This window comes from Bactrocera dorsalis, chromosome 2, assembly GCF_023373825.1.
Source record: "Bactrocera dorsalis isolate Fly_Bdor chromosome 2, ASM2337382v1, whole genome shotgun sequence".
In the NCBI taxonomy this organism is placed as follows: domain Eukaryota; kingdom Metazoa; phylum Arthropoda; class Insecta; order Diptera; family Tephritidae; genus Bactrocera; species Bactrocera dorsalis.
In genome coordinates, this window is record NC_064304.1 from 84559402 (window position 1) to 84584893 (window position 25492).

General features: G+C 35.3%; 2 protein-coding genes and 1 long non-coding RNA gene across 6 annotated transcripts in view; 2 read left to right on the forward strand and 1 right to left on the reverse strand.

Annotated features, from left to right (window-relative positions):
* LOC105228541 (transmembrane and coiled-coil domains protein 2) overlaps positions 1-25492 on the forward strand; it is a 58374-nt gene that overhangs the window by 29093 nt on the left and 3789 nt on the right. For 2 of the 4 annotated variants that reach the window (XM_049449097.1, XM_049449098.1), the window contains 11 exons: positions 12777-13145; positions 20019-20549; positions 20793-20981; positions 22449-22513; positions 22576-22745; positions 22864-22991; positions 23192-23375; positions 23498-23618; positions 24507-24611; positions 24698-24811; positions 25008-25183. In XM_049449097.1, the coding sequence (XP_049305054.1) occupies positions 12929-13145; positions 20019-20549; positions 20793-20981; positions 22449-22513; positions 22576-22745; positions 22864-22991; positions 23192-23375; positions 23498-23618; positions 24507-24611; positions 24698-24811; positions 25008-25183 (2000 nt within the window). In that variant the 5' untranslated portion in view covers positions 12777-12928. Of the gene's footprint in view, positions 1-12776; positions 13146-19260; positions 20550-20792; positions 20982-22448; positions 22514-22575; positions 22746-22863; positions 22992-23191; positions 23376-23497; positions 23619-24506; positions 24612-24697; positions 24812-25007; positions 25184-25492 lie in introns of those variants that run through there. The other 2 variants (XM_049449099.1, XM_049449100.1) reach the window with 2 other exon arrangements.
* LOC125776537 (uncharacterized) overlaps positions 1-25492 on the forward strand; it is a 182155-nt gene that overhangs the window by 12813 nt on the left and 143850 nt on the right. The gene's annotated exons all lie outside the window — the stretch shown is intronic.
* Positions 4929-7031, reverse strand: LOC105228571 (uncharacterized). The gene is made up of 4 exons (XM_011208448.4): positions 6630-7031; positions 6478-6576; positions 6247-6415; positions 4929-6091 (listed from the first exon to the last, which is right to left on the reverse strand). The coding sequence occupies exons 1-4, from the start codon at positions 6651-6653 to the stop codon at positions 5595-5597; spliced, it is 789 nt and encodes a 262-aa protein (XP_011206750.2). The 5' UTR covers positions 6654-7031; the 3' UTR covers positions 4929-5594.

Below are 25492 nucleotides of genomic sequence, written 5' to 3' on the forward strand. Positions count from 1 at the left end.
TGGCATAAGATATAAAAATGTGGCACAGTGGTGGGCGTGGCCCGTCTTCTAATATTTTTAAATGTACATATCTCCTAAACCAATAAAGCTACAAAAACTAAATTCGCCCAGCACAAATATTATAAGAACTCTTACGGACAGATAGATAACCCCGCTCACTTCGCGGACTACAACCACGCCTAGTTAAATAGTCTACTTACCAATATCGCACAATTTTAATTCCATTATGAATAACGGTGGCATAATTCCATTTGATTTTTTCACATTCCAGTACACAAATAAAGAATTTATTAATATAACGTGATAATCTGTTCAAGGCCCTAGAAACCGAATATGTAGACCCCAGAATCGATAGTTGACTTTTGACCGGATATTTCGATCAATGATTGGATTCAAATTCAGAGAGAATTTGTTCCTGATAATAGTATGTATGTGTGCTACAAATGGATTGAATGGAGTCAATACTTCCCTGAGCCCCCATATACCTAATATAAAGATGTTCTAACTTCCGGGTTACTTTATATCGTATATATCGGCCAATATTTCAGTTTTCTTAATGAAAATTAAAACGTGCCCCCAACTCCCATATACTACATATAGTTATTTTCGGTTTTCTAAGGAATCTTTTGCCGCATGCTTGGATTCCGATCCTGTGGTTGTGGAAAGTTGCTAGAGTATAAAATGTTTGGTTGCACGCGAACTTAGCCCATCCTTTCTTGTTAGTTTAATATGTGTACAAGGGAATACAGTTCAAATAATTTACATATGTACATATATACATACCTACATAGGTTTTCGTGCATATGTACATCAGCGATTAAATTTTATATTATACGAGTATGTACCTCGAATCATAGGCTCTGCCACTCATTCAACAGTTTGCGTTTGTATTATATTCATGGGCGTTGGAGTATGCACTTTAAGCTTTAATTTCAGCACTTTCGTGTTTCGTTAGTTATGAACAAATCGTAACAGTAAACTCAAATGAAGGGTATAGTTTAGATTCTAATTGTAAATAATTGGATATTTGGAGTAAAACTGTTCTGCAAATATTTCTTTCAAAAAATGTATTTATATTTTTATAAACATATAAGAGGTTTTTACCAGTGACCCCAAGTAATGATTATTTTTGAGATTTTTAAATGACAAAATCAATAACTTGGAATGCGGCAATCTAAGCATTTCCATTATGATTTTTGAATAACGGATTTCTATAATTTTATTCACGGATAATAATTAAATGTGATTCATTTTATAATATAATAAATCATAGGCATATTATAATTATTTTTGAGCAAAAACATTATTTTTGATTTTAACTAAATTTTAATTAATTACGAAACAAAAAAAAAATTATAAAAATTTTGATCTAAAAGTTAGTTTTATTTTGAACAAAAAATGAAAAATAAAAATCATAAATAATGATTACAGTCTCTGGTTTTTTTCTTGTAATAAAATCAAGGTTTTTTAAAGCATTTCTGGTTCTTTCAAATCAAATTTCGGCACGATTTTCTATTCATGCAGCATTTTTAATAAAGAATTTTGTACGAAATAAATCTATATGAGCTACTACAAAAGTAACATCTATAGCAAAAACAAAAATATTAAAGTCTGCAAAAAAAAAAATTGAAATTGACCTTAGACTTTCATATATTAAAAATCATAGACTACCTTGAGTCGCGTACTACTTCATAAAATTTACATAACTACGTCCGCTATATATAGATTTAACTAAAATTGTCTAGAAATTGTCTTCTGTCCTTGCTTCGACTAGAGACAAAGCAGGCTTTACGTATTTTATTTCCTTTTCGGTTTAATTTGATTTTTTCGTTTACAAGATTTCTATAAATCATCAGTTCCTTCCTAGATACATATAAAGGGTGATTTTTTAAGAGCTTGATAACTTTTTTAAAAAAAAAAACGCATAAAATTTGCAAAATCTCATCGGTTCTTTATTTGAAACGTTAGATTGGTTCATGACATTTACTTTTTGAAGATAATTTCATTTAAATGTTGACCGCGGCTGCGTCTTAGGTGGTCCATTCGGAAAGTCCAATTTTGGGCAACTTTTTCGAGCATTTCGGCCGGAATAGCCCGAATTTCTTCGGAAATGTTGTCTTCCAAAGCTGGAATAGTTGCTGGCTTATTTCTGTAGACTTTAGACTTGACGTAGCCCCACAAAAAATAGTCTAAAGGCGTTAAATCGCATGATCTTGGTGGCCAACTTACGGGTCCATTTCTTGAGATGAATTGTTGTCCGAAGTTTTCCCTCAAAATGGCCATAGAATCGCGAGCTGTGTGGCATGTAGCGCCATCTTGTTGAAACCACATGTCAACCAAGTTCAGTTCTTCCATTTTTGGCAACAAAAAGTTTGTTAGCATCGAACGATAGCGATCGCCATTCACCGTAACGTTGCGTCCAACAGCATCTTTGAAAAAATACGGTCCAATGATTCCACCAGCGTACAAACCACACCAAACAGTGCATTTTTCGGGATGCATGGGCAGTTCTTGAACGGCTTCTGGTTGCTCTTCACCCCAAATGCGGCAATTTTGCTTATTTACGTAGCCATTCAACCAGAAATGAGCCTCATCGCTGAACAAAATTTGTCGATAAAAAAGCGGATTTTCACATTTCGAACCGAACACTGATTTTGGTAATAAAATTCAATGATTTGCAAGCGTTGCTCGTTAGTAAGTCTATTCATGATGAAATGTCAAAGCATACTGAGCATCTTTCTCTTTGACACCATGTCTGAAATCCCACGTGATCTGTCAAATACTAATGCATGAAAATCCTAACCTCAAAAAAATCACCCGTTACATACTTTTAAATGCAAACTACTTTTGTGAAAATTAACATATGTTGCTTAAATTGCCTATAACTGTCCTGTCCATAGGTTATGTACATAATATGTATATTATACTTCCATGCATCAGTAGCCTTATTAAGGTTGTTAAGCTCTTTAGCCGCCATGATTAACAGGTGTTGTAGGCAATTTGCAATTAATTTTTTACATTTGGTAACCTTGAATAATTAAATCATTTATGACCTGGCGTAACGTTTGTTGTACATGTTGATTTAATTTTTTTTCATTTTATTATATTTTTATGCTTTCCTATTCGTATTTGTTATTTCAGTATTGCCGTCAATAAATGTTTGTGATTGATTTTTACTGTGGTTCAACACGTCGTATGAGTGACATTTAGCACTTAAGTACTTTAGAAATTTGTTCGACAAATCAAACATTTGCCTTGGTTTTAACCGTACTAAAGCTAAAAAATCTTGATATCTGTGTGAGATATTGCTGTAAAAGTATAAGACATTTCATAAACAATTTAGCCCATATAAAGGGTGTGTTTAGATTAAGTAAGTTTTATTCGGTAAGAAAACGTATTTTCTTTTTTTCGCGGCCATATTTTCATACATTTTTTTCAATGCCCATGTTTTAGTCTGATAGCTTTTTTACTTGGATACTCGATCGTTTTTATTATGAAAGTAAGGGCACAATAGATGAAAACCTCAATTAATTTCTATTCTGTTATTAACATAAGTATTTGTAAAAAAAAACTACAAATAAGAGTGAAAATGGAAACAATATTACTCATAATACTAGTGTGATAAGTAATAGTCGAATAATATTTAATAATGATAATATTTCCTTAGAAACTACAAAGTGCTTAAATTACAAATTTCACAGTAAAATTACTCTTATGACGCCGGAATTGTAGTATTATTTCAATTTCTATGCAATTTCGAGAAAAGCTTGTTGACAATGTATCACTTGATATAAATAAATATTTATGTATATATACTATATACATATATATGTGTGAATGTTAAATAAATATCGGCATATATCTACATAATTACACTTGTGTATGTACATATGTATGTATATAAGAATACTTTACACTCTAACGTGCCAGTTGGACAAGTTTCACCAAAAGCATACCAGTTTATTGTAATAATAAAATATATTCCGCATTTAACGGAAACTCTCTTCACTCAGGCATATCTCGTGTCATGTTCGGCACAATAATCTTTTAAGTATCGAGTAACCGCTCAAATCTACCGACTAATGATTGCTGCTTTATCTTTGGGAGAAATCCATAGTGTTGCTCTCTGACGCTTATTGACATTTGTGCTATAGAGAACATAAACCATAATGGTATTAAGTGTACCTGTACTGAAACAGTAAGCCATTGGTGCATTTGCCTGTAGGAAATGGAATGTTTATTAATAACTTTGTACAAATATGCGCACATACTCAATTGCGGTTATGCACACTTACATATCTGTGGCGGCCTACATATATACATATACATATGTATGTACCATTATAAACATGACATTTCCCTTTTTATGGATCGGATCTCATAAACAATTTCTGTGTGGAAAAAAGCTTTATTTCTCTACGTGTGAATGTAAATATTTACCTATTCAATTAAATCCGATATTTGTTATCACTTAAATGAGTCAAGTGAAACGATAACAAAATATTGAAAATTGTTGCTTCGTAGCTTCACGTGAAATTGATTACAAATTGCCTAACCATGCCTTTTTATACTCTTGCAACATGTTGCTACAGAGTATTATAGTTTTGTTCACGTAACGGTTGTATGTATCACCTAAAACTAAGCGAAATAGATAAAGAGTAATATAATCAGGATGATGAGACGAGTTGAAATCCGAGTGACCGTCTGCCTGTCCATCTGATCCGTCCGTCCGTGTAGTTCTAACTTGAGTAAAAATTTAGATATCGTATTGAAACTTGGTACGTATGTTCTCTGGCAAAAGGTAAGGCGGGCCACTACCACGCCCACAAAACGCCATTCAAGGACATATAAAGTGACATAACTACGCACTTAATCAAGATATAGAACTATAATTTAGTGCAGGGGTTCGCAGAAGCCAGTGGCCATATGATTGGTATGTGAGATACCTTAATGAATCTCAGGGAACACTTTTTTAGTCGAAATTGAGTTTTTTATTGCTTACGATTCACTACATCATATTACATAGTACATGTAGCAAAACATTTTCAGCTTCCGCTGTCAGATATAACCAATATACATATACTAGAATTGCACCCGAACTTAGCCCTTCCTTACTTGTTCTTATATTATTTTTTGGTTGTTCGTTTGGTTATAATGATTGTCTTTATTTCCATCTACTTACTCATCACCATTACTACAAAAATGCACAATAACTGTTTACCTTGTTACAAATTATAACCCACTTCTGACAATATAAAATAGATAAGAAAGCAAACACAACACTTATTATTATCTTTTTTTTTTAAGTCGGTTATTTCATAATGATAGCTATATATATTTGATTTCTTTATTTTCCGGCAGATATATGTATTCGTTTAGAACCTTTCCAACTCACGTGTTGGAGTCTTCTTGACTTCAAACAAAAGCATATAACAACTTAATACAAGTATCTTATACTTATATATCAGTATACGGTATTCAAATATATATATTCACTATTTACTGGTTTAATTCACACATAAATATTTATTTTTTTTTTAATTAGACATTCTAAATAATTTTAAATCCACTTGCACCATTATATTAAGTTGAAATTATTTGTATTTGTGTTTCAATTCCTCCATTTTTAGTCTTTCTTTCATTTGTAATTCCATTATTTTTAATTTTTCTTTACTTTGCAACTCTTTCAGTTTCATTTCCATTTCTTTGTCTTTTAGTACTAATTTTTGCTTCGCTCTTAACTCCATTCCTTTTTCCATAATCACCAATTCCCTTTCTCTTAATTCCAACTCCTTCTCCTTAAAACTCTTTTCTTGCTCAATTTTCTGTTTTTTCAGCTGGATAATTTCAGACAGAAATTGTAGAATCTCTGATTCCGCTGTTCTGGAATATTTTCTTTTACGGATCGTCTTATTTCCGCATTCGCTTTCGTTTACAGCCGCAAAAGAGGGTAACTCGTTAAGGTCTAATTCTGAATAGTTTGAGTTATCGTTGCTCTCCAAACTCTCGTTGATCACTGCTGACTCAAGCAGTCTACCGCCGAAAATTTCATCCATTTCATAAAAAAACGTACACATTTTAAGTAAAGTGGCTGAAATAAAAATGTCTAGTTATTCTAAGTAAGAGCAGAAAAATGAATGACATTTAAATAAAAATTCTCGAATTTTCATGCGATTTGCTAGTTATTCCACGCCATTTTATGGACTTTTATGACAAAGAAATTGTTGTTACGAAACAAAATTTTACATTTTATAGTTTCGCCTTCCATACTTCGTGCACCAATCGAGCTCTCCCATGCTTTTGCTTTGTTATATGTTATACGCATATACCGAACCTTCGAGCGTGCCACCTTCCAGTCCACCGCAATGTTGTTCTCTTTTGCAAAACGTCTATAATAAATTTGAGACGTTGGCTTCTGTAATTATATTATATCAAATTATAATAGATTATTTCGAAGTTGTTATTTAATAGATATACCTCAAATTCCCTGTTATGTGTCAAAAATTCCACCAATGATTTCTCTTCTTTCAACAGCCACTTTTTTGTTGGGTTGGAACGCACCCGCTTTGCTTTTGTCTAAAAACACATTTAATTAGTAAAATTGTATTTATTATTCATTTTCATATTACCTGTATAACATTAAACGGCTCCATTAATCCAAAAACCCTCGAAAATAGCAAGCTGAGAAAAATTCAAACAAATCTAACCACAACACAAAAGCAAACTGAAGTAAACAGAAATCAACTGATCAGTTGCAACGACCCGAATACATAGCGTTCAGAGTTGTATTTGCGTAAACTTATTTGGGGTACTCACAACGTGTCATAAAGCATCGTAAAATCATAAATTTTTATACTTGTTTAAAAAATTTGTTGTTGGATTGCATACTAAAATAAGTTTACGCAAATACAACTTTGAACGCTATGTGTTCGGATCGTTATAACTTATAACTTTATGAGACTATGTGAAACTTCTGATACCCTGAACAGAGTATATTAAGTTTGCCACGAAGTGTGCAACACCCAGAAGGAAGCGTCGGAGACCTAATATATATACTTTATATAAAAATGATCAGTATGTTGAGCTGAGTCGATTTAGCCATGTCCGTCTGTCTGTCTGTAGTAGTCTGTTGTCTGTCTGTCTGTATATATACGAACTCAATTCAGTTTTTAAGACATCGTTTTGAAATTTTACAAACGTCATTTTCTCTTCAAGAAGCTGCTCATTTGTCGGAACTGCTTATATCAGACCACTATAACATATAGTTGCGATACAAACTGAACGATCGGAATCAAGTTCTTGTATGGAAAACTTTCACATTTGACAATGTATCTTCACAAAAATTGGCACAGGTTATTCTCTAAGGCAACAATGTAATCTCCTAAGAAATTGTTCAGATCGGTTAACTATAGCATATAGCTGTCATGTAAACTGAATGATCGGAATCAAATGCTTGTATGGAAAACTTTCTCATTTGACGTGGTATCTTCATGAAATTTGACATGGATTACTGCTTAAGTTCAGATTCAGATCGACTCTCTATAGCATATAGTTTCCATACAAACTGAACACATAGTCACTAAAAGAAATGCCCCTGTGAAGGGTATATTAGCTTCGGTGCAGCCGAAGTTAACGTTTTTTTCTTGTGTTTGTTTGCAATCTAATAACAACTGTTATAAACTAATGTACAAATTTGTGATTTTATGATTTTACGATGAGTTATGACAACTTGTGAGTTCTCTAGATATGTTTTTTAATTTTGTACTTTATATTTCTATCACGCTTTCAATATGGAAGGCAGCTTTACATGCAAAATAACGTAACATAAGTTTTCATAAGTTACAGGCGAAGAAAAAATTGTGTAATAGAAGCCACTTATGTATGTATATTGAAACAAAATTTGAGTTTTGGTTATAAGATGGTTATATACTGGTTATTATATTTGGCAGTGATTTCGTATTTTTTGATGATACGTTGTTTTGATTTTAGGTGACGATATATGTACATACATATACTTTGCAAAAATATTGAATACATACCCAGCCAACCACGGCTACCCGCTTTTGACAAATATTTCAATACAACTACATATTTTTTCTCTATGCACTAACACCAACGCACATTTTCGGGTTATTTCTTGTTGTATGATCACATGTATACGTACGTGAGTGGGTTAAATATTCGCTCGGCCTAAGACAAACTCCACATGTTTACCCCCACGTTTACCCTCATTTTACCCCACCCCATTTTTTTACCCGCTGATGGTTGGCAGGGTATATTCTCTTATATAGACACGAAAATAGTAGTGACAACGCTGTACTCTTATCACACATTTCCGCTATATAATCTCAACAACAAAACATACATACACGTGCATATGTATGTAAGTATATAGATATGGCTTAATATATTTAGACGATAACTAGTCGTTCAATTTCTCTAATCTGGCGGCCTATGCTACAAGTGATCATTCAGATATATGTATGTACATATGTTTATGTGTATATTTGTACGTATATATAGCAGTTTCTGTTCATCCACTCGGCTGCCCGCTTCTTATCGCCTTGCGCACGCGCCACACGAACGCCACTTCCTTTGTTTGTGCTGTTTGAATTATTTTTTTGTTTTTTTCTTTCAGAAGCAGAGTAATCAAATTGTTTGTTAGTCGGATGTTGGGTGATTCAACTTTGGAATTTACACTGAACAAATTGCTCTAGTTGTTGTTTCTATGTTTTCAGCTGGATGCCGATTTATTTTTTTATTGCTTTTGCTGTTTTTATACTCTTACAACTTGTTGCTACAGAGTATGTATAATAGTTTTGTTCACCTAGCGGTTCTACGTATCACCTAAAACTAATCGAGATTGATATACGGTTATATGTAAATGATTATATTACTTAGCCCCCATATAACTAATATTAGGATTTCCGAACATTTCTCTGACTTTACTTCCTATGATTGGTGATTTGTGATATTGGCAAAAATATATGGATAAAATAAATGACCGGTTGCACCTGAACTTAGCATTTCCTTACTTGTTATATTCATAAATAACATTAAATAGTTCGGAAACACACATTCATATCTACCATGATCCACTGATATTTTAACACTGCTCTGCTTTAAATTGTTTGCGAATTATTTATTATATAATGGAATTAGTTATCTTCATTTATAAGTTAGGTTTGCCTTTACATTATAGTTACTAGGCATTAGTGAAATTAATAGATATTTAGGACGAAAACTTTCCAGCTCGAGAAGTTGCCGTTAGGTTCTTCGTTCTGAGAGCAGTCGGACATCTGGATACATATGTATATGTTATAACAGAAAGCTTCAAAAGAATTGTTTAAATTGATTTTATTTATAAAAAAAATTATCGAAAATACGCAATATTTACAAACGCATACGAGATAGACGATATGGAACTAAATGTGTAAGAATTCTCAAACAGTTTGCAGGACTACTTAGAAATACTATATCTCAAAGCCGTTATAGTTTTAACTGTAAGTATTTCCAAATCTCTTGAGCTTAATATCCTTATTGTAATAATCTTTTAATTTTTTGCTTAAACTTTTCAAGTATGTAGGTGTAAAACTAAACCTCTTTAGTGAGTTACCAATAATGTAACTTTTTTTCGTTCAAATTTTCAAACGGTTTAGTTATTTTCTAATTATTTTTACTGTTTCCAACTTTTACATCGCGCAAAAAAAATCTAAAACACTTAATGTATATAATTTTTATCTTCGTGACGATATTTATATTAAACACATCCCTGCGTTGTGACTACACTCCCACATTTATTTATTTATTTATTTTTTTTTTTATAAATTGTACACAAATACATACATACATTTATACACATGAGCGAATTCCACTTTCGATTTTTTAATTAGTTTGTTTCAGTGCAAATATTTTATGTTATTTTAAATAATGTGTGACTTTGGGGAATTTATTTATTTTTAAAAATTCTTGGGTACTAATATTATCATATACACAGTTTTTCGTGCAATAAAAAATAAGTAAAGACTATATATATGTATTATTATATTTTATATTATTTAATTAATTATTCGATGAATAATTGCATATTGATATACGTATGTGTAAGGGAACCTTACATAAATTAATTATTTTTGTACTGATGGGAGTTTACAAAAAATAAAAAAAAAAAAAAAAAAAAAAAACAATAGAAAAATAAAATAAAAAAAAATAAAAAAAAAAAAAAGAAAAATAAAATACGCTTGTAAGAGTGTCAGTTTAAAACGTTTTGAGAACATTCTTGTGGTTTCGATGTAATTAAGGGAAGCCTTTCTATAGTTAGACGCATTGTAATTTTTGTGAAATGACAAAGCAATCATGCCAACATAGCATACATTTATATTAGATATCCAGTTATTTCTTGTTTATTTATATAATTCTCAGATTTTATTTAGAATCTTTTTTTTAATTTAATAAGTCGTTTTCCTAAATATTTAATAGATATCGATAAAATGTTTATATACATATCTAAATATTCAGTGCCGACGGATTGCCCGCCGAGCTATTCAAACACGGCGGCGAAGAACTGATAAGGAGCATGCATCAGCTTCTTGGCAAAATATGGTCGGATGAGAGCATGCCCAACGATTGGAATTTAAGTGTGCTATGCCCAATCCATAAAAAAGGAGACCCCACAATCTGCGCCAACTACCGTGGGATTAGCCTCCTCAACATCGCGTACAAGGTTCTATCGAGCGTATTGTGTGAAAGATTAAAGCCCACCGTCAACAAACTGATTGGACCTTATCAGTGTGGCTTCAGACCTGGAAAATCAACAACCGACCAGATATTCACCATGCGCCAAATCTTGGAAAAGACCCGTGAAAGGAGAATCGACACTCACCACCTATTCGTCGATTTCAAAGCTGCTTTCGATAGCACGAAAAGGAGCTGCCTTTATGCCGCAATGTCTGAATTTGGTATCCCCGCAAAACTAATACGGCTGTGTAAACTGACGTTGAGCGGGACCAAAAGCTCCGTCAGGGATCGGGAAGGACCTCTCCGAGCCGTTCGATATCCAAACGAGGTTTCAGACAAGGCAGACTCCCTATCGTGCGACTTTTTTCAATCTGCTGCTGGAGAAAATTATTAGAGCTGCAGAACTGAACCGAGCAGGTACAATCTTTTATAAGAGTGTACAGCTGCTGGCGTATTGCCGATGATATTGATATCATTCCCGGTCTCAACACCCGCGCCGTTAGTTCTGCTTTCTCCAGGACTGAACACAGGAAGCAACGCAAATGGGTCTGGCAGTGAACGAGGGCAAGACGAAATATCTCCTGTCATCAAACAACACAGTCGTCGCACTCGCGACTTGGCACTCTCCCCCCTCCTCCCCCTCACGTCACTCAACGGTTGACAGTCATAACTTTGAAGTTGTAGATAATTTCGTCTATTTAGGAACCAGCATTAACACCACCAAATGTTCAAGCCTAGAAATCCAACGCAGGATTACTCTTGCCAACAGGTGCTAACTTCGGACTGAGTAGGCAATTGAAAAGTAAAGTCCTCTCTCGACGAACAAAAACGAAACTCTATAAGTCGCTCATAATTCCCGTCCTGCTATATGGTGCAGAGGCTTGGACGATGACAACAACCGATGAGTCGACGTTGCGAGTTTTCGAGAGAAAAGTTCTGCGGAAGATTTATGGTCCTTTGCGCGTTGGCCACGGCGAATACCGCATCGATTGGAACGATGAGCTGTACGAGATATACGGCGAACATTGACATAGTTCAGCGAATTAAAAGACAGCGGCTACGCTGGCTAGGTCATGTTGTCCGGATGGATGAAAACACTCCAGCTCTGAAAGTATTCGACGCAGTACCCGCCGCGGGAAGCAGAGGAAGAGGAAGACCTCCACTCCGGTGGAAGGACCAAGTGGAGAAGGACCTGGCCTCGCTTGGAATATCCAATTGGCGCCACGTAGCGAAGAGAAGAAACGATTGGCGCGCTGTTGTTGACTCGGCTATAATCGCGTAAGCGGTGTCTACGCCAGTAAAGAAGAAGAAGAAATATTACATACAGACATGAAATTAAGAAGATATGTCGTTTAAGTTTCCGATTACTGAACTACGCGTTTCATTCGAATATTAATAGCGAAAACGAAGGCGACTCGAATTAAAATATATTATTTGTCATTTATAATTACGCCCTGAACAGGATAAGTTTGGCAGGAAGTTTGTAACACGCAGAAGGAAATTTTTAAGACCAATTTAAATATTTTAGGAAATCAGCAGCAGCGAGCTGAGTCGATTTTGCCATGTCCATCTATAAATATATACGTGAACTAGTTTTTGAGATATCAATCTGAAAGCACACGTCCATTTCTCCCCAAAAAATTGTTCATTTGTCGCAGCGACCGACATCAAACCACTAAAGCTGTCATACAAACTGAACGATCGGGATCAGGTTCTTGCATGGAAAACATTTTTATTTGACAAAATGTCTTTGCAAAATTTGGCATGGAATATTCTATTGGATTAATATATTATAATAGTTCCTTTACAAACTGATCGATCAAAATTTGTTTATTTGTATAGGGCATTATATATGGCTTTGGTGCAACCGAAGTTAACATTATTCTTCTTGTTTTTTTTTTTATTTCAGCTGGCTTCTAATCGGATTGAAAACTATTACGCCTAATAATAATAATTTTGCCCTTCACCTTCTTTACTACACCTTTTTAAATAGCATTGAATGGCGACTAATTTCGTTTGTATTATTTGTCTCATTGCAGTTTTCGCACAATAGTACGTGAAGCTAATTGCGCAACGCTGGCTTATTTGGACAACAATAAAACGGCACGTACATACACATAACCACTGCATCAGTAGCTACAACAACCACACCGCAGAGAAGACACTTGACTTATTATGCATTGACAAAAGTATGGACTCATTACATATGACGCGTACTGCTGGTGGTAGTGGTACACAATTATCGTCATTACTCTCAACCTCAACAGCAGCAACAGTAACGAATAGTGCCGCAACAACGCCAGCGAAAGATCATTATAATAACAATTTGTTGTTGCTAAGTCGAGTCGCAGGAAGTGGACAGTTGCGCACAAGTAGATCTCCATCAGACACACGCAGTTCCGAACAAAGTACGTAGATTGCATGGATTTACATACATTAAATATACTTAATTGCATAACTAACTATGTATGTATGCAAATTCACAGATCCGTTTGCAAGTAACCTGCGGATGTGCATTAAACGCTTTTATGATTATATTTAATATTTAAGTGCATACATTTTCATGTTTATGTATTCATTATCAATTTTTTTAATAATTAGCTTGAATATTACTGAAGCTATGGAACAATTATAACATTTGTACATATACAGCTGTGTTCGAAATAATAGCATTCATTTGTGAAAATTAAAAAATGTTATTTTTACACTTAAAAAATTCTGCTTATTTAATTAAAAGGCCCAAATATTGCCACTCTGGGTTTAATTAATTTTTGATAAGGTTACCACATTCTTGGAGTCCCGTTATTTTTTCAACTCGTAGTTGCTTTTTTCCTCTCGTTTAAAATAGTAGTATAATTTCAAAGAATTTGATTAAAATGCGAAAAATTCAATTAATGTTAATTGATACAACAGTTCTTTAGTGAATACATCGCTCTTAAAATTTTTAAAACATTGTTCTAAAGAAAAGCGGAATCTCATAAATAAAATGTTGACGAAAGAAAAATCTTACAAGTTTATCGAAGGTTTGCTCGGATGTTCCGACAAAATGATGGCGAATGCAAAAAAAATGGAAACCGAATCCCGAAACAAGGGGACGAAAAGAAAGTCTTTCGCGGTTACAGATGAGGAAAGTTATGGTTTTGGCCTGAGAAAAGCCATTTTATACCTCAAAAAATTTAAAGATGGGCTGCTTCCACAATAAGAAAAAAGTTTATAGCAGTTAAACTCTATGGCAGGAGGCCAAGAAAGGTGTCATTACATAAACCTCGGCAAGTGCATGGCAGAGTTCAATTTTCTGAAGAGCACCTGCATTGGTCAGTCGAAAAATGGCGCAACATATTGTGGTCCGACGAAATAAAAATTGTTTAATTTGGTTCTCGAAGACGCCGACAGTATGTACGGAGCCCAGTAAAAGCTTCATTTCATTCTAAATATGTTTCACGGATGGGATAAAATGCATGTGCCAAAATCAATGTATGGTGGTGCTTCTCTTACTATGGTACATGCTCATTATTTAGGATTAAAGAAAGTATGGATGCCAAATTTTACTAATTTAAGGAAGCACTTTATGTTAATCTGTAAGGAAAACACATTTCTTTTAAACTTGAATAAATAAAAATCAATCACACTATTTTTTTGCTTCATTTAAAATCCTGGCTATGCCACTGCTATTATTTCGATCGCAGTTGTACTTATACTATATGGATTTATTATATAATACTTATATTTCACCATTTACATACCGACATAAACTATAAATTTTATTTTATATATGTATGTATGTATGTATATAGGGACATACACAAATGGTTCACGACATTCAAAAATAAACCTAAATTTATCCTATGCTTTCAATAGCTTCGCTTGGCTTCGGCTTAATTAAATTTGAATTGTGGCTAATTTTAGCAGTTAATCTCCCATTTTGTATTCACATGTATATACATACATATATATAAGTGTGTATGTTTGTTTGTTTGCTGGTTAATTTGCTTGATGAGCACCTTTCCTTGGAATTCCTTCAAAGTATCTCACAATGTCCATTTATTATCTGTCATTGTGTAGCGCGTTTTCTTCAAGTCAATTGAACATTTCCGTTTGTATTTGCGGTGTGGCGAAAAAGTAGGTGTGTCCAGAGTGATAAACTACATATACACGCACATGCATTTAAGCTTGGTATGCGTATTATAACTGCACATAATTCATTTAACTACTTGGGCTCATTTCCATGAAGAAACTATCCATATAGAAATACCGGTCAATATATACTTGTATGTGGGTGTGTTTGTAAGTGCAGCTGTGGCTCCAATTTATGACCGGCTTAGTGCATATCGCATTATTGGGAGCGCGTTCTTCACATTTATAACTAACTATGGTAGTCGCACGAAGGAATTCCATTTATGCAATAATTAAGATAAAGTATTTATTGTAGTAGCACTCAGACAGATGATTAAAAGCTTTGCGCACAGTGAAGTACATGCTTACTTATGAATGTTCGGACATTTATATACATATGTATGTGTATACATTTGTTCATTTTTGTTAAAACTTTTAGTAATTGTGTTATTCTTCTTCGCATATATTTGATTCCAGCTGCAAATTAGTTGTGAAGAACTATTCTTTAGCAAGCAGCTTGTGAGTGCTTGATTCAATATTTAAGTCTCTTTTATTTAGTAATAGACATAGTGTACATCTGGTTATTTTTTAAATAGTCCATAATTACTAAAGGGCAAGTGACCATTGTGGCTTGCAAGAATAAATAACAGCCCATGGAGCCAATTTTCGATAAATTTTTACAAAACGCTGAATATTCACGTCAAAGGTGTCGGTGGTCTTGGGCTTATCTGCGTAGACAAGCTACTTCACATAACCGTGAACCGTAACCATAACAAACAAGTAAGGAAGGGCTAAGTTCGGGTGTCACCGAACATTTTATACTCTCGCATGATAAAGTGATAATCGAGATTTCATTATCCGTCATATACATATTTTTTTATTTTGCTGTAAAATTAATTAGAATTAAATTCTGAGAGATTTACCGATATTTTCCGTGAAAAATTAGGTTATGTTAGGTTAGGCACTGAGTTCTTCGTGTTCGATATCAGGGATCTTGAAAGTTATAGTCCGATCACGACAATTTTTCCGCAAGGGATACCTCAGCTCAAATACCATATTTGTGTAAAGTTTTATTCCGCTATCATCATTGGTTCCTAATGTATGTACATATATATTATACAGAGAAGGCATCAGATGGAATTCAAAATAGCGTTATATTGGAAGAAGGCGTGGTTATGAACCGATTTCACCCATATTTCGTACATGTCATCAGGGTGTTAAGAAAATATTATATACCGAATTTCATTGAAATCGGTCGAGTAGTTCCTGAGATATGGCTTTTGGTCCATAAGTGGGCGACGCCACGCCCATTTTCAATTTAAAAAAAAGCCTGGGTGCAGCTTCCTTCTGCCATTTCTTCCGTAAAAATTAGTGTTTCTGACGTTTTTGTTAGTCGGTTAACGCACTTTTAGTGATTTTCAACATAACCTTTGTATGGGAGGTGGGCGTGGTTATTATCTGATTTCTTCCATTTTTGAACTGTATATGGAAATGCCTGAAGGAAACGACTCTCTAGAGTTTGGTTGACATAGCTATAGTAGTTTCCGAGATATGTACAAAAAACTTAGTAGGGGGCGGGGTCACGCCCACTTTTCCAAAAAAATACGTCCAAACATGCCCCTCCCTAATGCGATCCTTTGTGCCAAATTTCACTTTAATATCTTTATTTATGGCTTAGTTATGACACTTTATAGGTTTTCGGTTTTCGCCATTTTGTGGGCGTGGCAGTGGGCCGATTTTGCCCATCTTCGAACTTAACCTTCTTATGGAGCCAAGAAATATGTACGTGTATCAAGTTTCATCATGATATCTCAATTTTTACTCAAGTTACAGCTTGCACGGACGGACGGACGGACGGACAGACAGACATCCGGATTTCAACTCTACTCGTCACCCTGATCACTTTGGTATATATAACCCTATATCTGACTCTTTTAGTTTTAGGACTTACAAACAACCGTTATGTGAACAAAACTATAATACTCCTTAGGCACTTTGTTGCGAGAGTATAAAAATAGTCCAGCGGTGTTAATCCGCAAGATCGTGGCGGCCACGCCACAGGCTCACGACGCGCTCACCAAAAGTTGGAACGAAAGTTCGTCCACATCAACATCCTTCAATTCATACATGAAAAAGTAATTAATTAATCATGGCTCTGTAGCGTTCCCTATTGACTGCAACAGGATGTTCGCCTTCATTTTTGAAGAAAACACAGACTGTAGAGCATACCAAACAGTGGCTTATGGATTATCATCTTTCCAAATGCTATTTTTTTTACTACTAATGCACCAATTGTGAAAATAGGATCGATGGCCATCTCGTCCATTTTGGGTCCATTCATCAACGAGTTTGAGGGTCGTTCGCCTTTAATGGGCAAAACCAAACTGATTATATTACGAGTATAAATCAAGTAACAGCTGTCAAATAGACCAACTACAAAAAAGTATTATCTCATTGAAAATTACACGTAAAAGGTGATACATGTCGAGGTTCTCTACTTAAAGAAAAAACGCAGAAACTTTAAATTTAATGAGGAATGTTTTTTATCATTCGAAAGAACTTTCTTTGGCATTTATTTTTTGACGATTATCTCTTTCAAATGTTGGTCGCGGCTACCACTCAGATGGTCCATCAGTTGAGTCCAATTTTCGATGACTCGATCGAGCATTTCGACTGTTAACTAGCGAATGACACTCGTGATGTTTTGCTCCAAGGCCTGAATCGAAGCGGGTTTGTTCGCATAGACTTTAGACTTTACATATCGCCACAGGAAAAGTTTAATGGTTTGATATTACACGATCTTGGTGGGCAACCCACCGGCCCAAAACCTGGGAAGTGGCACCGTTTTGTTGAAATTAAATGTCGCCGAGATCTCGTGCTTTAATTTCAGTCATCAAATAATCGGTTATCATTGAGCAATAAAGGTTACATTGACGGTTACGATCTCAACGGCATCATTTTTGAAGAAATATGACACAATGTAAGAAACCACACCAAACCATTGTTTTTTTCGGGATGAAATGGCAAATCTTGAATCTCTTTGGACTGCTCTTCACCCCAAATGTGGCAGTCTTGTTTATTTACATACCAGACAGAAATGGGCTTCATCGCTAAACACAATTTGAACTTTTCAAGAGGCCATAGAGCATTCTTGCACAAGCTGTATTTTGTACGCTTTCAAGTCGTTCCATACGAAAGTTGCCTTAATATCTACTTAAACACCATCGTTTTACATTGAATCTGTGAAACTAAATTATGCCGAACCATTGAAACATTTAATATCACTTCTGATCTTAACTCTAGTTTCTGCGAGGTTTTAAAAGTATTTTTTTATTTTATACACTACACACTATACACATACCTTAAAGTAAATAAATATTATTGTATCTATGTATTCATTACATTTGCATGCTTATATATCATAAAGTACTTAGGAAGTAAATCTTTGTCTTTTAATTCTCAAGATTCTAATTTTCAACACAAACAATAATATTTTATTTTTTGCTTTAACAGAATGTTAAATGTTTAATTGTTTTTTCATCAAAGACTTGCAAGCATTGTAACTTTTTTGAAACTGCCAAAAATTAAAAAAAGTACCAATATTCATACATACAGTGTCGGACAAATAAAAAGACCACTTTGTCAAGTATTCGATTGCAAATTATTCCTTAAGGTCACGGCTTTTGTTAAATTTTTTTGTTTGAGGATTGGATGACATCTTAAAATATATGGTTATACGCAAAAATTATATGATTAACAACTCCGCAGCTAAATCGGTTTTTACGAATTTCCCTTATACTGTCAATGTGGTGCACACGCTTCACACAGGTGGACAATAAAATAAGAACGAAAGCTAAATATTTTTATAGGAAATATAAAGTAGGGCCAAAATTATTTATTTTTGTATCGGTAAGCATCAAAGCTTTAGAAACAAATGGGTAGGACGAAGCATTGCCGAATAGTTGGAAATAGTAGAAAAAACTGAGAAATGAAGGTCAAAGTATTCGGAAAATTGCAAGTTTTATTGGAAGATCTTCCACATTCGTGCCACACAAAACTAACTGCAAAAGGAATAGGACGCTAATTTTATTAGAAGTGAATCGTTGCGGGGTCAATTCAAGTCAGCTGCCGCAATGTGGAATGAGATTGAAGTGCAAATTTGTACTGCGTCAGTTAGAAGATGTCTGGTTGAAAGTAAAATTTATGGAAGAACGACTTTCTAAGTTTTGATTTTGACAAACACTGTTCTAATTTTTTTGTCCGACACTGTATACATTATACATATTATTGTATAACTGATTTTTAGTTTTGTGTACGCTGCTGTAAGTTTTAACATACTGTGCTTCTTCTTCTTGTTCTCGTTCTCGATATTTTTCCGCTCATTGTTATTGTTTTGCGCATTTCGCACAGTACGAAGATATCCAACAACAATTACAATACACGCATACGCTCTCACGCACGCACTCACACGCCCACAAAAGCTATAAAAAATATCACTTTAAATTAGAAGAAGAAGAACAAACAGCACTACTACACACGCAAGTACGTCCGCCCACACGCTTAACGCTTGCTTTTTAGCTTCAAACGCAAACAGCACAGACAAGGATAACAACAACAACACTGAATTACAACAAATAATATACAGAGCATTACTCTTTCGAGTGATAACCAATTCGAGTGCAATTAGCAACAACAACAAAGCAAACATAAAATACTTTAACAATCGATTTTATAAAAAAAATACAAACTAAACATTCTGACAACAACAATAACAACAATCTGCTTCTTCATCGTTAATATCTGCATAGTTGCTGTTTGTATTGCCATAATTATTGTTGTGTGTAACGTGTTGTTGTCACCTGTCGCCAGTTTTTTGGGCTACGCGCATCTAATGAAGCACCAAATTAAACGTAAAAACTGAATAATCTTAGAAAACTGAAAATACAAAGCATAAACTTAACTCTATTTTCAACATTTTACTTCAAATCGATACAACAACAACAACTACACCAAAACAACTAAACTTCATCGAACCAAACAAAAAACTATCTACATACGATTGTCTCTGTCCGGATTTGTACGACGCTCACGTGTGTTATTTGGGCACTCGGCTGCACCTCTTACAATACCGCTTCGTTCGCAATAACACCGCTGGTTGTGCGCCACAGTGTCACGTGAACGAAGTAATCGCGGTGATAGCACCGATTCGGCGGGCCAGCACGACCGTTTGGCTTTCAGCGGCACAGCGCTATCAGCGGTGACGTCCTCAACGGCCGGATCGACGGTGGTCGGCACCACCAGCACACTGGGCGGCGCCGGCGCATCGGGCACTTCGCTCGCGACCACCACATCGACGGGCGGTGTCAGCAGTTACGGCAGCAGCACTATGACCGGTTGTATCGGCAGCGGCAACAGTGGCGCCACTGTCGCCACATTTCGCGGCTTCCGTAGCCACTCGCCGTCGAGTCGACGCAGTCGCGAACGCAGCCGGCGCGAATTCCAGCGCACACATGGCTCCGATCAGGGCGGTCTGTTGGCCTACAGCGGCCTGAGCGGTTTAAGTATTGGCGGAATCAGCAGTAGCGGTGTTGGCATCGGTGCGGGGGGCGTCAGCGGCGGCGGCTTCATAGTGGGCGGTGGTGATGGTAGCACACTGGATGGTATGGGTGGCATTGGCGCCGAGGATTCACGTCTTTCAGGTGTGACTAACAAGAAAATATGTAGTTATGTGTGTACTCCTGTCTATATATATATGCCTGTTGTGTGTAAACTTGAAATGTATGCTAAGGTCTTTTATTTGTTAAAAATACCTGGCCCACATTCTCAAGTCGTGCTTTTATTTTTCTTTGCATTATTTCTATGTTTTATTATTGTTATTATTATTATTTTTGCTTTTTATGATCAACTGTCTCAATTTTCTAATTATTACTTAATGTTGTCAGGCAACGAGGATCTCTGCTATCAGTCGTTCGCTTCCGATGAACAGGATGGCACACAAGTGGGCGCGGATGGTAGCAAGAAACACCATCGTCGACATGAACGTACCTCCAGCCTGCAAGCGCTCGATCGTCTCAACACGAAAATCCAATGTACAAAAGAGTCAATACGGAAGGAACAAACAGCCCGAGATGGTGAGCGAGAATTATTTAGATAATGAATTTGAATTGAAAGTACATTTAAATTACATTTACAAAGTGCAATACAAAAGTCGAGGCACTTTTCGTACATTTCCAACATTTTGTAAATCTTTTTTCCCTTAAATTTTTATATGATGGCATATAATTGCTCAGTATTTCGCGTTTGTCCGAGGTGCCGAAAATGTTGAATGGTGATGAATGAGGCCTTTCTCATACCATGCTAAACATTTTTACGACCCATCATAAGGAGACACAGTATAACGGCGAAATTCCGACCGTAAAAAACTCTGTTTACTTCTTTCGACTAAGGTTAGGTTATTTTATAGTAGATTAATCTGGTGGACCAATAGACCACGCATAGACCACTTTTGGCCCTTTGCGATACCAGATGGAGTTCAGTTGCTAGGTCCAAGAGGAATGGTCATCCTTTAGGATATCTGAGTTTGGCGCAAATTTAACAGACTCTCATCGATACCCCTTCCAGTGTATCATACCGTGGGGACCCCAGATGCTTACAACGCCAATGCGAAACAAGTGCGCAAGAGATGTTCCATTGTTTCACTGGTGCCCTGCTCTAGACATTTCCTGCTGTCTTTTCGATATATTAGCCCCATCTTACAGTGCGGCCACCAGACAATGACCAGTTAGTATTCCCATCATGTTCCTACAGTCTCTTCAATTGAGTGCCAATAGAAATTTAATATATATAAGAAAAAAATTTTTGTAGTTTTGCACCCAGGTAGCTCGTTCCATCCGGTTTTAATTTTCTTTACAATGCTTCTATCGAGATCGTCATATAGACCATGGGTTTCTCACGTTTTCGGATGTTAGCCGCACACCATTCATGGCAATCTCGTCCACTATTTCATTGCCTACGAGGCCTTTGTAGCCTGGCACCCAACAGAAGTGAAGTTGCTTGCTTCTGGTAACACTTTCCACTGCCGCGCTTCCCAAGACCCTTCGGGCCGATATGCGATACGAGTTTACTACCTTGATTGCTGTTTGGCTGCCTACATGCATGTTTACTCTAGCTCCGTAGCTATCGCAATAGCAAAGGCCTTAGCTTGAAATGTACTGCTGTGGTCCGGCAAAAAGGTTACCTAATCTGAACAGTATATTCTCGCAATCCATGCCATTTTGAGGGAATTGCGTTGTCAGTTTTAGAGACAGTTTTGTTAGTGGAGGTAATGAAACTGTATCCTGCGGTTGCTATTATACATACATATGTACCACTAATAGACTGCCGCGGTCGCAATAATCATTCTCAGTATAATTTATGAAATTGCAACAACAGCAATAATTTGTCTGATTAAGTTCAAAAATATTTATAAATATCATACAAACTTTGGTAATGGTAAATAAATTAAATGAAAAAAGTACAAACAACTTGACTAAGTAAACAATTACAACTAGACGACAACAAGTAATCGTACATTTTTGTGATATTTCCTCATTGTCCAGATAACGTGAATGAATATTTGAAGTTGGCGGCCAGTGCTGATAAGCAACAATTACAGCGAATAAAGGTAGGTAATGCGCCACCCTGTACATATTTAGAAACTTATGCAATGCTTTGTCATCGCTTTAGGCCGTCTTCGAGAAGAAAAACCAGAAAAGCGCACACAGTATCTCACAGCTACAAAAGAAACTTGACAACTACACGAAGCGGGCGAAAGATCTAACCAATCATCAATTCGCGAATAAAAGTCAGCATCGCCAACCGCGTGAAGTGTTACGTGATGTGGGCCAGGGCTTGAGGTGAGAGCGCTCGTTGGAAAATTAAAAACATGTTACAATATTTCTAATCAAAAATTCATTATAATTTCCGCTTTCTCGCTATAATCTACCGTATTTGCTTCCGCCCACGCGCTTGTAGAAATGTCGGTGGCAATATACGCGACGGTATTACCGGCTTTTCTGGTTCGGTGATGTCTAAGCCGCGTGAATTCGCACATTTAATTAAGAACAAATTCGGTAGCGCCGATAATATTAATCAAATGTCAGGTGAGTATAAAAGTATTGCATGTGCGCTAGCCTACATTTAGGCGCAAGTGTAGCGTTTTTGAATCGTTTTACTTTCATAATTAAAAATGAAAGATAATTAACTTTGCATTGTCGCTATAATGAAAAAATAAATAATATTTACTCTTTAAATAATAAACCTAGTTCCTCATTGAAATTATTTATTGTTATTTATGCGGCAGAAACTGAAATCAACAACATTAACATGCCCGTCAATGCTGAACTGATTGGCAGTTCGACGCCGAGCAATAATATAGCGGCCACCTCCACCGGTTCGGGTAACACTGGTGGCGCGGGTAGCGGTAAATTTAATAGCGATAACGGTAGTGAATGCAGCAGTGTCACCAGCGAGAGCATACCAGCCGGGTGAGTGTACCTACATATATTAATAATGCGCATATTTATTGATTCCGACTACTTTATTATATTTGATTTGTCGCAAATTTATTATTACTAATGTTATGTCCCCTTTACTTGTTCTCCTCTAGCTCTGGCAAAAGTCAATCAGGCGCGAGTCAATATCATCTTGTGCTCAAATCGCTGTTAACAGAATTGGCTGAGCGTAAAGATGAAATCGAAAAACTAAAAGAGCGCGTTGAAAGACTAGAGGTGAGGCCAAAAGCAAAAAAAAATGAACTTTTTTTCTATTTCGGAATCATTTTAGGAAGCAAAATTAGATACATAATTAGAATACATAAAAAATATAAATTAAGATAATTTAATATACTTTAATGAGTTATATAGAGTTAGAAAGCCAAAAAAAACGAATTTTCGACGACTTTTTTTTTCTGAGAAAACTTTTAAATTTATTGATCCAAAAATTTGTACACATATTATGGTATCTTTTAACTGTATTTTAAGACTTAGTATTAGTAAAAATATTTATTTGGAAAGGAACTACAGCTGATCTCCGGGAGCTCCTCTCAAAAAAGACGTTTTGCGGTGACCACTATATCTCTGAACTGGATCCTCTGAAATTAAAAAACCAAAAAAATTGATCAAAGGATTAAGCAAAATAAAATTTTTGATAAACTTGCTGTTTCTAAAAACAAATCGATTTTTGAAAGTACATACATTTAAGAAGCTCATGTCAAAATTTCAAACTAATCTAGCAATTTTCGAGTAATGTTTGGAGTTTTTTCAAATTTGTGTGTAACTTCGAAAATATTCACCGGTACGACATTTTCTAATTCAAACTTATATCAAATCTAAAAACCAAAACAAAAAAATATATTAGATAAATACAAGTAATTAACGAAAGACTAGTCAAAGTTTGGATTTTGACAAAATTTCGCTCACCAAAAAAAAGAAGTTTTTTGCGAAAAAACTTACACTTCATGTCGTAAAAAATCGAAATTAACTACCTTATGCCTTCGGTCGTGATAAATTTCCAGACGATCGCGTCAACCGTTTCGCTTTATCAGTAGCTGTAAACACTCTAAACAAACCATGAACGTTCCTTTAAATCGGATTTTTATATTGTTTTTAATTTTTTAGACTGCACAAAAGGAATTAAACAGTTTAACTGCAACGCTAGAAGGTGAACGGTACCGCGCCGAAAGTTTAGAGGAGCAAATTAACGATTTAACCGAACTGCATCAGGTATGTAAAAAAAGAGGAAGCGAAAAAACTACCGTTATCAAACTAACTGTATACATATGCATATTCTCATTTTGCTCCTCCTACAGAACGAAATCGAGAACCTAAAGCAAACAATTGCCGATATGGAGGAAAAGGTGCAATATCAAAGTGATGAGCGACTGCGCGACGTTAATGAAGTACTGGAAAATTGCCAAACGCGGGTGAGTGCAATGGTATTAATATTCCTCAAAGTAATGAATTAACATTAAGTATTCAACACAATATACATTTATTTATAATATATTTTATGCTCATGCATTTATTTGTTAATGCGTCGTTTAGCGCATCTCATTAATATATACAATGTTCATTAATTGTAATTGTCTATTTTATGAATTTCACATTTCCCCAACTTAGATATCCAAAATGGAACATTTATCACAACAGCAGTACGTGACCGTCGAGGGTATAGACAACTCGAATGCACGAGCGCTCGTCGTCAAGCTCATTAATGTCGTTTTAACCGTATTACAAGTGGTACTGTTATTGGTGGCGACGGCAGCAGGCATTATAATGCCGTTCTTGAAGACGAGGTAAGTGCGGAGAGTGTGAAGTGTTTCATTTACAAGAGGGAGAAGTATTTTGTTTATGATTATTTGAAAAACTATATTTTTACTATGTTATATTAGGCTTACCGAATTTTCTTTTTGTGAAATATAAAAAGGTGGAAAGGTTTTCCTGTCTACCATCAAATATTACATGATCTAAATAGATACCTCAATCTAATTAAGGGGAAATTAAGTAAATTAGATTGCTCGTCGTATAATATATATGTATATATTGTTCAATATTAATTGTAGATAAAATACAGTTTTGAGGAAAATATGAAAAAAAGTTACTCA

What these genes read in the sequence shown, in the direction of transcription:
- LOC105228571 (XM_011208448.4), bottom strand. Translation starts at nt 6,653, where the DNA reads ATGGAGCCGTTTAATGTTATACAG. An exon ending in AGCCGTTTAATGTTATACAG is followed by an intron (nt 6,577 to 6,629) that starts GTAATATGAAAA and finishes ATGTGTTTTTAG; the next exon opens with ACAAAAGCAAAGCGGGTGCG. An exon ending in GGAAGGCGAAACTATAAAAT is followed by an intron (nt 6,092 to 6,246) that starts GTAAAATTTTGT and finishes TTTTTATTTCAG; the next exon opens with CCACTTTACTTAAAATGTGT.